Consider the following 16,809-nt stretch of genomic DNA (forward strand, 5'->3'; position numbering starts at 1 on the left):
AAGGTCCCTGAGATGTTCCCAGACACTCACAGACCCTGGGGCAGAGGGTTTCATTTGGAGTGGGTTGGGAGCTCTGGGCTGGGGGAACCTCCCCCAGGGCTCTCTGTGTCTCCCTCTTCCACAATCTGGATGGGCTACACTGGGGGCTGGGGGGGCTCGTGGAATAGAGGACAGGGGGACAGCATCCAACTGCTGTGACCTAAAATCAAAAGAGGAAGAGTTAGGAACCAGCTGAAAGTCAAGCCCCAGCCCCGCAGCTCACCCCAGCCTCTTGGTCTCATGGAGGGTTGTCCGGGGCTGAAAGAATGGCAAGGATCGACTCCACCCCACCTTCTTCGTGAGGCTCCCCTCTAGTGTTCAGGCTGCTGAGGGCCCCCATTTAATGCTTTCTCAGGCCCCAAGCTCAGCCTGAACTAGAATCCTCAGTTTGTGGTTGGTGGGCTCTGAGCATCAGGATGGCACCTCTGAGCATCCTGCAAGGGCTTGGTGTTGAGCGGGCACTCAATACACTTGAGCAGGGTGGAAACCACCCTTGGAAACCATCACCTGTCAACCAGGAGGGGGCACTCTTGTGCCTACGGAGATGGGAGAGCTCACTCCCTTCGTGACCATGAAGATGCAAGGACCACCAAGGTTCTGTGCCCTCTCCCCTGGCCTTGTGCGACCACCTGCTCCAGGGTCCTGGGATCGCAATGGGAGCTGGGTTCCACCACTCTGATCTTGCAGCCAATTCTGTCTGCCAAGGGTACTAAACCAGCCCTTCTCCCCATACTGCCAGGAGAAATGAGGCTGAGAGGCCTCTGGCTTCCTTCCTGGGGCCTGGATAACTTGTCCTCACCATCTGGAAGCCTCACAGTGGCGGGGGCAGGAGAGACTCATAGGAGGTGAACTCATGGTGGATCCCCTCCCTCGTCTCCCAGAAAACCTGGGGTTTGGGCAGCAGTGGTACCCAAATCATTTAATCCAGGATGTGTGAGGGTGCTGATTCTCATCTTTTTTTTTTTTTCTAGACTGATCCTCCTGAAATCCCTGCTGGCTCTCCAGGGAGCCAACACCCCAAGGTCTGGATCCTGACCTAGACTGTGCTCCAGTGCCACAGAAAGGTGGGTGATGTGGCTGGAGGATTTGGGGTGACTGCTTACCACGCTGCGGGGTCGTACTCGGCCCAGACACGCACGTACTCATCCAGGTGGTGGGGACCCAGGATGGAGGAATCTCGGGTGAGGTACTCAAAGTTGTCCATGATGACAGCAACAAAAAGGTTCAGCATCTGTGGGGACCCCAGGGGCCAAGATGGGGTGGGGGAGAGGGAGACACATCCAAACACATATACACAGAGGCCCAGAGGGAGAGAGGGAGGGAGATAAAAATGGGAAAAGGTAGTCAGAGAAAGAGATGGGGGAGATAGAGGAAAGACACATGCCCACAGAAGGAGCCCAGAGACAGAGAGATGGAGAAATGGAGATGGGGGAGAGAGACAGAGACAGAGATAAAGATGGAGACAGAGAAAGATACAAAGAGATAAAGACCAACAGTGATGGACAGAGACAATCAGAGAGAGAGGTAGAGAGGCTGTGTTAAATAGAGGCCAACACCAAGGGGACCACCATGACCCCAAATCCTCCCACACCTGATCCCCAATGGGCCAGAACCCTGTCATGTTTCCATCCTCAGCATAAAGCAAGCACTCAGCAAATATTTCTTCGATGGATGGATGGATGAATTTTCCTGCATTTGTCTACATCTTGTAGCACCTTGTCATGTGCTCTTCTAGCCTTTAGCTCATGGGGTGCTTGCATCAGTCTTGTCTTCAGGCCTTAGTAAATGTTGCTCCCTCAGTGGACATCCTTTTTCTCCCTTTGGATAATAGCATCTGGGGAAACCCCTGCCCTTATACTTAGATGCTGTTGTTGGGTGTGGCTGGCTTCACAGGTGGTGGTCACATGACCTTGTGATTGGTTAGGGAGGGGCACATTACCCAAGGTGGCCAATGAGAGCCTTCCTTGGGATTTTTGCTGGCACTCTGGCAGCCATCTTCCCTTTATAGGGAGAAAGTTTGAGAATAAAGCCAGTGTGAAGGAGAACAGCAAAGAGGACAGGGTCTGCTATTGCCTGGATCCAGCCTCATTTGGACTTTTCAGTTATATCAGTTAGTGAACTGCATATTTCACTTGTCAGTTTCGGTTGCATTTCTGTTACTTGCAACCAATTTGATCAATACATGGTCTGAGCCCTGCCCACAGTCCCTGAGGGCCACTCTTTGAAATCTTCCTTCCTTCAGTCTGAGTCTCCCCTACCAAAGCACATATCAGATTGTATTGCTACTGTCTCCTGACTTGTCTGCCCAACACCCCTGCAAACTGAGAGAAATATGTTCTCTCCCTATATCCCCAGGGCCTAGTATAAGGCCCGGCACACAGTAGGTATTAAGCAAATGTGTAGAAGTAAGCATAGTAGGTGTTAATAAATGACCTGTAATTCTAGGCGTCCCTAACTTCTGTGACTCTGTTTCTTTTATATACATTGTTATTGGAGTATAATTGCTTCACAGTGCTGTGCTAGGTTCTGTTGTATGACAAAGTGAATCAGCCATATGCATACATATATCCCCATATCCCCTCCCTCTTGAGCTTCCCTCCCACCCTCCCTATCGCACCCTCCTAGGTGGTCACAAAGCACCGAGCTGATCTCCCTGGCTATGCTGCTGCTTCCCACTAGCTATCTATTTTACATTTGGTAGTGTAGATATGTCCATGCTACTCTCACTTCGCCCCAGCTTCCCCTCCCCGCCGTGTCCTCAAGCCCCTTCTCTATGTCTGCTAGTGACTCTATTTTTAATTCATCATTTTGTGATATTGATTGAGCACCTGCTGTGGGCCAGTCACTGTCCTAGGTGTTGGGGATGCAGCAGTGAACTAAACAAAAATTCCTGCCTAGGAAGGGCTGATGATCAAGGGTTGTAGATGTCTTCTAGGGTGCCTGCCCTTCCCAGATGGGATGTAGTATAAGACTGTGTCTCCACATGCACCCAAAGCTGCTAGAACAAGGGTGGTCATTTGACCAGGAGCTAGGATGGCCCATTCAGACTCTCTTCTGGGAATTTGGAACTGGGCAAGGGACCATCTAGGTCAATGGCTGTTGACATTAGACTTGGAGGGTGTGTTGCTGTGAGACTTAGGCTGCAAGTCTCTCAGTGTGAGACCGACTGCTGGTCTGAAGAGGGTGGATGTGTTGGGCTTTGGCTGACAGACGCTGGTCCTTGGGTTGCGTTCTGAAAATAACATCTTCCACACTCCCTGGGCACCTTACATCCTGCCAGTAGGAGCCATGGTTAGGGGGCCAGCCTGGGGAGGAGAGAGAAGGAGGAGAGGAGCTTTCTTCTGCTTCCCACGCGGGTCTGTGCTGTGGGTTGAACTGTGTGCCCCCAAAAGATATGTTCAAATCCTGGCCCCCTGTGCCTGTGAATGTGACCTTATTTGAAAAAAGGGTCATCAAGTTAAGATGAGATCATACTGGATTAAGGTCGGCTAAATTCAATATGACTGCTGTCCTCATAAGAGGGAAATCTGGACACAGACACACACGGAGAAGACCATGTGATGACAGAGGCAGTGATTGGAGTGATGCTGCCACAAACTAAGGAACACCACCTGTGGCCACCAGAAGCTGGAAGAGGCCAGGAAGGATCCTATCCTAGAGGCTCTGGAAGGATCATGACCCTGCCAACACTGTGGTCAGACTTCTAGCCTCCAGAACTGTGAGAGGATACATTTTGGTTGTTTTAAGCTACCACGTTTGTGGTTCTTTGTGACAGCAGCCACAGGAAACTGTCTTCAGTTGTCCAGGGGCAGCAGACAGCTAGGGTGCCAGCACTCCCTCAGGGGTTCCAGGGGCAGCTGGGTTGGTTAGTAACACCTTCTTTTCCTTTTAATACCCCAGCCCTGTCCTTCCTGCAGTTGTTAATCCCTGGTGACTTCAGTGTTCTCTGTTTGCTCTTTCAAGCCTGTGTAGCCAGTCCCTATATTAAATCCCCTCTGCTTGAAATACTTAGATAGTTCTTCTGACTGTGCTCAAACTGCTCCAGGAAGAGTGGAGAACAAAAAACATTTGCCGAGATGAGGCCCCAGAGAGAATGAGAGAGAAAGAGAGAGCAGGATGGAGGTTCCTGATAGATATATTCATTCCTCCTTGTTTCAGTCTTGCAGTGCTATATAGTCTCTGGTCCTAGGAGGGTCCTCCTCTTGACAAACTTATCTTTTACTAGTGAAAACCCATTCAATTTTTTTGCAAAGCCCCACAGCTCCCAGAGAATGTTTATGTGGCTGACTTTTTCCTGCCTCCTGATCGTACAGAGGAAGGCACTCACCTTTCAGAGGGCAGATGGGAGTCTCCCACAGCTCAGCTAGATGGGTCCTGGGGCCAGCTCTGAGCTCCATTAGTTTTTCCCTCAGCATACCCAGTGGGTCTCAGATGGGGGAGATTCTGCTCCCTCCCCCAGGGGACACTTGATAATGGCTGGAGACATTTTTGGTTGTCACAACTGGGAGGGTAGTGGGGCATATGCTACTGGCATCTAGTGGATCAAGGCCAGGGATACTGTCAAACATCCTAGCATGCACAGAACAACCTCCATCAGAGAATGACGCAGATCCCGATGTCAACAGTGTCGAGGGTGAGGAACAGTGGTTAACCTAATCCTGGGCTGGCCCAGGCTTGGAGGGAGAAAGTGTGCAACACAGCCACATTCTATAGCATCCACACCCCTGAGAGGGAGCCAGGTCTAGGGAGCCCACCCACACATGTCCACAGACTCACCAGAAATGAGCAGAGGAAGATGAAGGAAACGAAGTAAAAATAGGCAAATTCATTGCCGCACTCATGAGTCAGGATGCCAGAGTTCTTATCACAGGGTTTACCGCTGAGGCAGGAAAGCATGATGTTGTGCCAAGCCTCTCCAGTGGCACTCCTGAGGACAGAGAGGGGGCATCAGGGACCTGGGCACCCATCTCTGGGCACCAGCACCACCACCCCCTGCCCCCCAAGGGAGGCAGAGCATTGAGGTTAAACGCTTAAGCTCTGGAGCTGGATTGGTGTTGGTTCAAGTCCCAGGTGAATCACTTTTTTCCTCTTGGAGCTCAGAGAGGGGGATTCTTATCCTTGGCTGCTGTGTATTAAAGCCCAAGGAGAATGTTTTTTAAAAATGCTGATGCCAATGGCCCACTCCCACAGACTTGGATTTAACTGGTTTGGGATGTGGCCTGGAGACATAGGTATGTTTCAAAAGCTTCCCTCTCTCTAGGTGATTGTCATTTCTTATTTCTTTCTCAGGTTACTCTGCTCCAGGCACACTGGTCTCCTTGCTGTCCTCCAACATGAGAGCTATGCTCCTGCCTCAGGGCCTTTGCACTTGCTGTACCCGCTACCCTTCCCCAGATATCCACATGGCTCCCTCTCTCAACTATTTCTCTCAAATATCACCCTCCTCAAGGGAGGTGTGACCTATCAGCCTTCCTTTTTTTTTTTTTTCAGTTGTTACTTGAGAAAAAAATTTCGTTTGACAAAAATATACATAAATTTAATAATTTTAAGCATTTAAGTGTATAATTCAATGGCAATAAGCACATTTACAGTGCCATGCAACTGTCACCACTATCCACCTCCAGAACCTTTTGATCATCCCAAACTGAAAAATTGTACCCCATTAAACAATAACTCCCTCCTATTCCCCTCTCCCAGCCCCTGACAATATGGATTCTAGTTTTTCCCCTAAGAATTTGCCCATTTTGGGTACCTCATGTGAGTGGAATCACACATTATTTGTTCTTTTGTGCCTCCATGTCCCTCTTAATCTTGAATTTTATCTCCTTCTAGTATCCGCTATAATCTGATTATTGATTGTCTGCCTCCCCCATGGGAATAGTATCCGCTATAATTTGATTATTAATTGTCTGCCTCCCCCATGGGAATAGAAGCACCCAGAGGGCAGAGAATGCTGTCTCTGTTTTGTTTCCAGTACTTACAGCAGTGCCTGGCACACAATAGGTGCTCAATAAACCTCTGATGAATGAATGAAGGAACCCTAAGTGCGGCCAGGATTAAGAATCAAGCCTCAGAGCCTATTCAGAGTCTATAAGCCTTTTTCCTCACCTGTCAGGTGTGGTTGCCAAGAATCTCTAGACAGGATGCTCAGGAGGATTCAGTGAGATAATGCCTGAAAATGCCTTCATGTTTACGTCCCAGGGCCTTCAGCTCCTGCCCTGCCAGGGTCCCTGGGTCCCCCACGCCCACTCCAAACCTCAGTGGAATAGAAGGTTGAGGGCATGCCCCCCCCACCACCAGAAGAGAAGGATGAAAGTGTGCCCCCCTCTCACCGGAAGAGAAGCATGAGGGCCTGGAAGAAGGTCCGGAAGTTATTGTGCTCAGTGATTTGGAATTCATCCTCGTCACTGTCCTCATCCTCTACGTCGATGCCGATGTTGCCAAACACCTGGGGAATTAGATGGTGATGACTAGGGGTGGCCACGCCCCCTAGTGGCTCCGGGAAAACTCCACTCAACCTTCAGGGCTGCCTCTCTGAACTGGGCTCCCTTAACCCACCCCCACCTAAGGGCGGTGGCCCTCCTTGGGAGTGCTCTGGGAACATTAGGGGGGCTGGCACGCACCTGCATCCCAATGATGGCGTAGATGAAGAAAAGCATGGCAATCAGCAGACAGACATAGGGCAGGGCCTGGTGGGAAGGAAGGCAATTAAGAGTAGTGCTGGGGGCCCCTTATCCACACTGTTTCCTTCATTTGTCCCAGTCCTCCACCCCCATGGGGTGGCCGCATGCTGTGCCCCAGTGGTGTCAGGGTTGGTGGGCCTCTTTGGTGGCTCTGGGAGATTCCCCTTGGAGCTCTCACGACACACCAGGGCAGGAAGTTAGACAAGACCCCTGCCTATAACACATTCTCAGCAAGGTGTATCATAGAGGCGTTTCCTCCTGATTTTTAGATTCAGCCAGAGCAGGTTGGGGTGGGGGGATCCTGATTTCTCTTCTCAGCCCTGGGCTGGAGGCAGGGCCAGGGGCTCACCTTGAAGGACTGCACAAAGGTCCAGAGAAGAATCCGGATGGTGTAACCCTGACGGAGGAGTTTGATGAGCCGGGCCGCTCGGAAGAGGCGCAGGAAGCTCAGGTTGATGAAGTTATTCTGGGGAGACGGAGAAAGAGGGGTGACCATCCACCCACCCCCAGGGGCTCAGAGCTGTCACCACTCACAGAGGCCCCTACATGAAGCCAACCAACAGGAAAAAGCAAGCCAGACCCCAAATAAGGAGCGAGAGGAGAGAAAGCACTATTAATGCAATGGTGCGGAGGAAAAAACTCGAAAAAAACCAAGTGGGGTGTGGGGAAGAGAAAGGGTGAGAAGGGAGGAAAAGGCATCAACTCAAAGGCATAAACCCTCCCTGCCAGCCCCACCCTCAACGGGGAAAGGAAAGAAAAAGGAAGGAAGAGAAAGGAATGTGGGTGGGTCGGGTCGTGGAAGAAATAACAAAAGAACAAGGAAAAGAAAATATATCCGAGTCATCCAATCAGGAAAAAAATCCGAGATGGTTTTTGTTTCTCCCAACAACCAAATGCACTGAGACAATAGGACACAAGCCGGTCAAGTCGCCGAATCCATCACACGTGTACGATGCACAAACACCAGGGCGGGGTGGGGGCAGTCAGCACGCTCAGGCCTGGTGGACATGTGTGGGTTCCGAGGGCACGTTACGCTCCGGGCCAGAAATGCATCTGTCATGGGACTCGCCGGGCACCCTGCCCTGCCCTGCTGAGCTGCCCACCCTCTCCTGCCCGCCCTGACCTCACCCCACGGCCAAGAGGAGCAGTGGCTCAAGCCAATTGGAGAAGCGGAAGAGCATCTTTTCTTACCCCCTTGGCGAGCGGGAATGGGGAGGACGGGAGGGAGCTGGGGCTGTTCGGCTGCAGGGCGAGTCCTCGCTGCCCGCTGAGTCGGAGAAGATGCATTTGGGGCCCTTTCCCCCCTTTCAGGGATGGCTTCTCAGCTTCTGGAGCTGGGTGGAGTAGCACGGGACCAGGCCTGCAGGAAGCAGGAAGTACGCAGCGCCCGTGGGTGGGTGAGCGCGCCGTCAGCCTGGGCCCACCGAGGGGCCGGTGCTGGGGGCCGGGAGGTGGGGCTGTCCCTGCCCCCAGGACCTCCCTGGGTGGACCCTGCCTCTGCTCAAAGGCCCCCTGTCTAGTCACTGCCTCTACCTCCTCCCTCCCGAGCCAGAAGAACCCCAGGTAGGGGTAGGGGTGGGGAGACAGCTATGGAGACGGTGGGTCTTACGTGACTGTCCAGGGGCTTGTCTGCTGGGGCCTCTGGTGGGGTACTGGAGGCTAGAAGTCACGAATGGGCCAAATCTGGCCAACGAAACTATGTTGTGGGGCCTGAGCAGTTTTCCTTTAGAAATTAAAAATAGCTCCTAGTGTTTAAAAGTCAGATTTTGCCCCCACATCTGGCTTTCAGGCAACCCTGAGGCTGCCTCCACGGGTAGCAGTTACTTGAGGCACAGATGTGGCTGCCCGCCGTGAAGCGGGCCACGTTTCCGCCAGTTTGCCAAGGTTCCCACATACTAGAAACGGAACCGGTTTCTTGGCTTACGGCATCTGCTTGGTCCCCAGAGGCATCTGAGTTTGAGACTCCTGCTTCAGGTAGGCATGGAAACCACCACTGATTGGTGGGTTGGAGGCAAAGGGGCCTTAAGGGGTCTTGGAGGAGTGCTAGATACAGGCCACGTAGCAACGTTGAAACTGGCCTAGCTCTCACCCAGCAAAGGGCACAGGGGTGATCGTACAGGTTGCCCCAACAGTCACAGCACCACTTTCGGTCTCAAGAGTTTGGACAGTGAATCATATGGGCATCCTGTTTGGTGGTTCCTGAGGGCTTCCCAGCCACTGGATCTAGCCAGCTCTGACCTGGGAGCTGAGAGACACAGAGGGGGGTGTCAAGGAATTTCTGAGGTTGGCAGGAGGCCTCTGGGTTTTCTGGAAAAGTCTAGGGTGCTCTCTGGGACACATCAGTTGACCCTTAGGCCTCTAGGATGGGGGAGGGGTGTGGGGATCCTACCCTGACCACATTTGGGCCTAACCACTGTGAGAATCTCTCAAGCGCCTCGAATCAACCCCCAGACTCAGCTTGGGTGACAGTCACCCTCCGTGCCCTGTTGACCTGACTCCCAGCCCTGCTTGGCCACCCAGCTCCATCTGGGGACAGGGCCGATGGCCCAGGTGTCCCCAGTCCCCTCCCGTCCATCCCCAGAGTACAAGCCATCCCTTCATGGGGCGGGGCATAACATGTGGACTCATGCAAAGTCAGGCGGGCCCTGGAAGCAGCCTCTGGGGGCTCGGGGCAGAGCGGGGCGGTAGGGACTGCTACCATGCAGGAGAAAGAAGGGGGGTTTGCAGGGAGACGCGTGCAGAGAGCATGCTGCCCTTCTTGGGGCCAGGGAGACAGGAGACACACGGGGGAAGTAGGGGTGGAAATGAAAGAGGTGACAGGGCAGGGGAAGGTTCTAGTCTGCCCTCATCCCCCCCCCCATCTCTTCCTGGGTTTGCATAGAGTCCTTCAAGTGCTCCTAGAACTTCTGACTTTCTTCCTAGCTTCCATCTTTTTGTCCACAGCCAGGCAGGAATAGCTGTCCTCTCCTCCAACCCTGCCCAGTGCTTCCTGGTTCTAGGCTGAAGGGGAGTGATGTGGGCCCTGGAAGGCTTGCTGTGTTCAGGGGTGCGAGTACTCAGAAGGACATGGAGACCACCCTCCTGAGGGCTCCAGAGAAGTCCTGCACTCGCAGATCCCACCTCCAGCCCAGATGTTGCCTCTGCACTCCAGACCCATTAACCCACTGCCTACCTGACTTCTTCTGGGGTGCCCTTCAGGGCACTTCAAGCCCACTGTGCCCACACTTGTGCTATTCCCCTAACCTGGCCCTCTCCTGGCATTCCCTAACTTCCATCTCCCAGTTCAAGCCAGACTCAAGTCCTCCAGGCACCTCCCTCCCCCCGAGCCCAGACCCAACCCTTCTCCAGGTCCTGGAGAGATCCCTGCTCAGATGGCCAGTCCTCACATCGCTCCTGCTTCCTCTGCTGTCATCTCTCCTTGGGATTCCTGGTGCTCACTTCCAGCCCAGCCTGCCGCCTACCCACTCCCTGCTCTGCAGCTGCAGGGTCTGGTCTAACCGCACTTCCGATCACGCCTCCCCTGCTTCAAATCCTCCCAGGCTCCCACAACAAGGCCCCAAGGTCCTGTCCCCTTCTGCCGTCTTCACTTTCTCTGGGTCAGTCTTCCTCTGCTCTTTGCTCTAGCCACACCCTCTCACTGGCAGACCCTGACCCCTGCGTGCTCCGACCTGCCACAGGACTTTTGCACATGCTATCCCGGGCCTCAAATGCCCTTTTCTCCCCCTCTCCACATTGTTCATGCTGCTCATCTTTCAGCTTGCAACACAGTTACAATTTCAAGTGGGTTTCAGGGGTTATTTGACCAATGCCTGCCTCCCCCCGCCTGACTGTAGGTGACACAGGGGGTGGGGGCAGTGATGGTGTCCCCTTCTGCCCAACCCTCCATCTGTGGCACAGAATTGGGGCTCATTCAATGTTTGGTGGATGAATGTCTTGTGTATGGCTAGCAGGGGAGGGATCCCGGTGCAAAGATGCCATTGCAGGTCCTTCAAAGGGGCTCAGAGGATGGTGGGGGAGGGGCAGAGGCAGGTGGGAGTAAGGGGTAAGAGAGTAAGGAGTGTGCAAGTGTGCAGAGAGCCGAATAAGTGAGGCGAGGGAGGGATGGACAGGGTGCATCCAGGGTGTGGGTGTGGGTTTGCAGGGTGGATGGATATAACAGAAGGGAGGGATAGTGTGTGCATGTGTGTGTGTGTGTGTGTGTGTGTGTGTGTCAGGGGGTGGGGGAGGATCAAGAGAGGGAGATTGCAAGAGCAAAAAAAGAGAAAGGGAGACAGAGAGACAGAGACAGAGAGAAAGAGGGAATGAGAGTCAGAGACTGAACAGGAAAGAGGAGAGAGCACATGTGTTTAGTGACCGTGTCTGGGTGGGGGGCGGGGAACAGGAGTGCATGCAGATCAGGGCTCCAGGAGAGGGCGTCAGCCGGCCGTTCCATCTGGAAGCAGCCAGACCTGAGTCCCGGCCGTTCAGCCAGAACCGGTTCTGGCCATTCTGAGTCCCCCTCATTTGAGCGTCTTTGCCTGCACCTTGCAAGGCTCTCAGACCTCCTCCATCGGACTTGGAGATTTACGTCGCTGCTGGTCAAGCCCGAAGAGCTCGTGGGTTTGGAATGGGGTGAGGACTGTTGGAGCTTTCCTGGGGCCCCGGGATCCATGGAGTTAACCAGGGACAGGAGTGGTGTGAGAGAGTGCCTGATGGCTCTGAGTACAGGGCTGTGTGTAAGGAATGGGGTGGGAGACTCAGCCAGCCAACCTGTCCTGTTGGAGGTGTTGCATGGGGCAAACCCATCCTTTTCTCTGCAGAAGACACAAGCCAACCCAAACAGAAAACCCTAATTCAGAACCCAATACCAACCAGAGGAAGAGAGGTTGCAGGAACAAGGAGGGGGGGCAGGTCGGGAGGGTTTGGAGAGATGGACAGACATACGGGGGTGGGGATAGGGGAGTGCATCAGGCAGTCCAAGTTTAGAAAGCCCAGGGCGTGACATGCAGTGCTGATGCGAGAAGATGCGTTCACAGTTAATGTAAGGCATTTAGACTTCAGAAAGAAGTAAGACCAACCGGATTCTAGATGCAGATGTTGAAGATGGAAGGGGAGCAGGCGGGCAGGGGCAGTTGGGGAGGCGTGTTCAGCGTTTTTTAGGTTGATTTGTAACCAGTGCCAAAAAAACCAATGGGTTTCGGTTCCCGGGCGGGGAGTGGGGGTGGTGGTGGTGGGTTGGGAGATAGTCATTGGTGTATGAACACACAGACCACGTCATGGATGAACAAATGAATTTCATAGTGCATTTTGATTGGATGAGTTTTTCAGACGGCGTTGTGCCAATATACAGTTTAAAGAGCAGGCATGAAAAGAGACAAGACAAGAAACACAGTCATTATCCATCGCACGCAGGGCAAACCCACGTCACCCCAGCCACTTGTGGGTGGCAGCTGAGGCCCGGTGGGCCTCACACCCTCTCCCCCTCCCCCGAAACCCTGGGGCCTTGCCCTCCCTATGGTCTGGTTCCCCTCGCCTCAGCCTGGCTGAGCTCTGTCTGGCCTCAGACTCAGTGGGCTTACCTGGGAGGCAGAAAGGGGCTGCTGAAGGCTCCTTGCCTAGCAGGGCAAACCTTCCCCACCTTCAGGTCGGGTGTTTATCCTCCTAAAAGGGTCCAAATGCCCACCCTCTAGCTTTCCCGCCAAATGATTATAATTCAGGGCTGAGGGGCTGCCTAACAAACTGCAATCCAAGTACGTGCACAGTCATAACAGCAACAGCAATAATAATCACCACTATTCGTGAACTAATTCCTGGCAGGTTCTGTGCCAAGCACTTTACGTCAATCACTCTGATTTGCTCAAAGTTGCCATCTCTTGTCCTGGAATGTCAGCCTCCTGGGGGCAGGCGCTCTTGTCTGTTTTGCTCTGTTCCCGGCACCTCTAACAATGCCTGGCATACAGCAGGTGCTTAATGCATGCTTCTATGACTGCATGAATGAATGTGAGGCTTGCAAGGGTCTGATGAGGTTGGTTATGAAGGTCAGTCCCAAACACAGGACGAGAAGAGGTAATACAAGTTACCCAGGGTCAAACAGCTCATAGGGGAGGGCTGTTTGACTACTGCAATAGTCCTGATATCCCTGAAGTGGATTCCGTGCCCCATTCTCCTGCCCTCCCATATCTTGCAGCCAGGAGAACAAGCCGTTAGGGTCCAGTCCTACAGATCTCTTACTGGCAACTAGAGCTTCGATCAACTTCCTCTACCTGCCCGACTGGGGTGGTGGGTCACCCTTCTCACCTCTTGACCCAGAGGGATATTGGTTCAAAGCTGTCTTGTCTTCAGCTGTATGGCAAGATACTTTGACTGCCAGGAAGCTCCAGATCTCTTAGAAACTTAGGACAGAAGATGAGGTCTAAGCTCTGGCCCTCTGCCAGGGGACAGTGGCCAGGTGGGGGCAACCCCAATGGGGATAGCCCACAGCTGGGCATGACCTCTCTAGAGGAAGGTGTCAGGGGCGAGACGGGGGAAGGGGGAACTTCTGGTTCACTGAAGATGAAGGCAAAGAATTGTGGCCAAGATACCACTCGGGTGGGGGTATGGGGGATGCGTCAGAGAATGGCCCCTCTTCTGCGTAGCTTCCCAATCCTATCAGGCTTCCAGGATAGAAGAGTGGGCCAGTTGATCCCTTTGCTGCTGGGGGCTCAGTTAGGGACACCCCAGGGAACACCAGTGTGCCCTCAGGAGTCACCAGGTCTGGCTGCACGACTTGAAGTAGGTCTCTCATTCTCCTCAGCATTGAGCGTCAGTTTCCTCATCTGTGAAATGGGGCAACACCCTCTTCTTTGGGCCCCACCCCACCCAGATCTATCCTCTGCTCTCCTCTGCCTGTTCTGAGCATCATCCTGGCTCTCTGGCCTTCTGGCTCCTTTCTGGCCGGTCTTGGCCAATGGAAGTGGCTGGCAGGAGATAGAGGGTGGGAGGAGAGCAAGGTAGGGGTGTTTCTCCCCCGATGCTGCATGCCAGCTTTGGCGCTGTCTCCGGCAGGAGCTCTGTCCCTCCATGTTCACAGCTCCCACCAGGCGGCCCCTCTCTGACTTCGGCACCTGGGCAGGTAACAGCTCCCCACGGTGGTTGGGCGCTGGGTCCCTTCCCCTCCACTCTGTGACCAGGCTCTGCTTTGGGATCCCTTCAGTGGAACCCTCTAAAGGAATTCTTTTTCATGCGGAGCCCCCGACCTGTACTATGAGCCAATCCACGTAAAGCGCTTGGCACAGTGCCTGGCCGTCCCTGTCAGCTTTTATTATTGTTGTTATGACAAGGTTGTTACCACCCCTGGCCCTTGGCTCTGACCCTCTGCCCTTTTGCTTCGCCTGTGAGGACCTCCTATCCTCCCCACAGCCTCCTGAGGGCCCTCAAGCCTAGGCTCACTGGCAAATGGCCAGGGAGGGGGTGTGAGGCAGGAGCTCTGGGACCTGTGTCTTCCAGACGATGTGGCCCTGTGAGGGGCCACCACGGCGAGGTCCAGAGACCCGCCCCCCTCCACGTTGGGAACCTCCCAGGCCTGGGGATAGAGGAAGACACATGTCCCAGGGACCCTCCTAAGGTCCTGGGAATCGTGTCCCCCCGTTAACCCAAGGGCCGCGGCTCCCTCCTCCCCGTGAGCCAGAACGTGGTTAGTTCAAGCAGAATGGACTTGAAGCTGGTTCCCTCTGGGCCCCCAACACTGTGTGGTGTTTGGGGGGTGGGGCTCAGCCTTGGGATCCTTTAAGTGTCTCAGTTTTCTCAATGAGCTCATCCACATTATTGAATCATAAGTCGGTAGCCAAGAGGCAGGGAAGTTCACGTTGCAGCGCTAGCCCCACGGCGGTGGTTTCGGACATCCCCGTCTCCCCATGTCACCCTCTTGAGGGGCTGCCCTTGCTCCCAGGGGCCCCAATTCTCCCTCTTTGGTCATGGTCAAGCGCTGGCTTGAGCCAGCTGTGGCTGTCGGGACCCACTGCTTCTTGATGACCTCTTCCTCGCCTCTCCCAGCCCAGCCAGGAACTGCCCAGAGAGAAGCCGGCGGGAAACTTACCCCAAACTCGGTCACCAGGATGTCGGTGATGCTGCCCAGAACAGTCACAAAGTCGAAGATGTTCCAGGCATCGCGGAAATAATTCTAGAACGGGGACCCACAAAATAGAGATGCCAACATAGGGCTCCATGGCTGACCCCCAAGTCCAGCCCGGGGGGCCCGTTAGGGGCACAGCTGCAGACCAGTCAAGTGCCCGGGACAGTTACAGTCATTCAAACAGCAAAATGTTGCTGGATGGGCTTCTCAGTATCATCTGTTCTGAGTCCCCCCTCCCCGGGACCCCCAAGCCTTCCCACGGCTTGCTTGGCCCCAGAGGGGGGTCTCCGGGTGCCGCGTCAGCTCTATTGTGGGGGAGGGCTGCCTTTCTGGGCTGTGCCCTGTTTCTCCAACAGTTCCAAGGGCTCTCTGAGACCTCAGATGCTTCATAAACGACGTCACTGGGGTCCTCATGAAGACTCTCGGAAGGAAGGTTTATCACCCATTTTATATGAGGCGACTGGGGCTCAGAGAGCAAAGATGCTCACCTCAGGCAGCACAGAGGTGAAGAGTCAGGATTTGAACCCAGGTCTGGGCAAGCCCAGAGTCTATGGACAGGACCCTGCTGAATCAAGACCGTGCTTATAGCACCCTTGCTAAGACAGCAGCCTCTGGGGTCACGTGCCAGCTCTGCTACCATCCAGCTGTGTGGCTGTGGGTCAGTGACTTAACCTCTCTGTGCCTCCATTTCCTAATCTGGAGAAGGGGGATAGGAACAAGGGTGCAGAGGCCTTCTGGGCATACATGAGGCTACACTTCCTGGCCCCCTTGTGGTTAGATAAGGTTGTGTATCTAGTTACAGCCGATGGGTTGTGAACAGAGGCAGCATGAGTCACTTTCTGGCCAGTGCAGGACCCGCCAGAACTCTCATAACCCTGGACCTGGTGACCAGTAACGTTCCAGATGACGGCTGCTCAGAGAGCCCGGGTCTCTGAGTAAACCCTTTGTTGACTGGAGCAACAAAGCTGTGTTTGTTACCACAGCTTAACTTGAGCTATCCTGACTGGTATATCCCTGGGCTGGGTTCTGCCTCAAGTGGGACACACAGGTATAGCATGCTGTTGTTAAAATACTGAAATATTGGGACTTCCTGGTGACGCGGTGGTTAAGACTCCACGCTCCCAATGCAGGGGGCCTGGGTTCAATTCCTGGTCAGGGAATTAGATCCAACATGCATGCCGCAACTAAGAGTTTGCATGCCACAACTAAGGAGCCTGCCTGCCACAACTAAGACCCAGTGCAACCAAATAAATAAATAAATATTAAAAAAAAATACTGAAATATTTCACAGTTTGAGCCCACAAGGAGTAGCACCCCTGCCTGGATCTAAGGGTCTGATTCAAACAGACGGCCCTTCCCTCAAGGCTTGGTGGGACCCATGCTAAACACAGGCCTTCCCAGCAACCTCACAAAAGCATAGGCCAGCTCGGGGCTTGGGCCCCATTATGAGCAGTCATCTTCTCCCCTGAGGATCTGACCCGGCGGCAGCCCCTCTGCCTCACAGAGAAGGACACAGGCTTTGCATCTGTGCTTCCCAGGATCAAATTCTTTTAGCACGTACGAATCAAATGTCCTCGGAGTTGGACTGCTTGGGCCTCAGGGCCCTCTTCCGGAAGATAAAGGTATAACAACAATCTGATAATGAATGTGAGTCACTGACTGTGGGGTTCGGTATATAGTAGGTGCTCAATAAATGGATGTTGTTTTATGGTTGTCTAAAAGGAGTTCAGGTTCCACTGGCACTTTTGGTATTTTAACAGGTGCGGCTGGGGCCCTACCCATATCCCCTCATATTTTGACTGTGTACCTTTGTTACTCTGCCCAGGGGCTTTCTCTAGCTGCATAAGGGAATTAACAGCTCCTCTGGGAGCAGCCCTCGACTATGACTGATGGGCACTGGAGGATAAATACTCCAGCTCCCCACCATGGGTGACATGACCTGAGTAAGTGCTCTCTGCTGCACCCCAGAGGTCCTCCGTGGAACTGCATCCCAGTTAT

The 16,809-nt window shown here is 53.7% G+C and overlaps 1 protein-coding gene across 4 annotated transcripts in view; it reads right to left on the minus strand.

The window, feature by feature from the left end:
- Nucleotides 1–16,809, minus strand: part of CACNA1A (calcium voltage-gated channel subunit alpha1 A) — a gene marked incomplete at both ends in the record, with an annotated part of 236,581 nt that overhangs the window by 19,958 nt on the left and 199,814 nt on the right. For all 4 annotated transcript variants that reach the window (XM_082652568.1, XM_082652565.1, XM_082652567.1 and 1 more), the window contains 6 exons: nt 1,143–1,270; nt 4,816–4,966; nt 6,372–6,487; nt 6,663–6,728; nt 7,072–7,188; nt 14,776–14,859. In XM_082652568.1, coding sequence (XP_082508694.1) covers nt 1,143–1,270; nt 4,816–4,966; nt 6,372–6,487; nt 6,663–6,728; nt 7,072–7,188; nt 14,776–14,859 — 662 coding nt within the window. The remainder of the gene's footprint in view (nt 1–1,142; nt 1,271–4,815; nt 4,967–6,371; nt 6,488–6,662; nt 6,729–7,071; nt 7,189–14,775; nt 14,860–16,809) is intronic.

The sequence above is a fragment of the Grampus griseus genome, assembly GCF_964374135.1.
Source record: "Grampus griseus genome assembly, chromosome: 3".
In the NCBI taxonomy this organism is placed as follows: domain Eukaryota; kingdom Metazoa; phylum Chordata; class Mammalia; order Artiodactyla; family Delphinidae; genus Grampus; species Grampus griseus.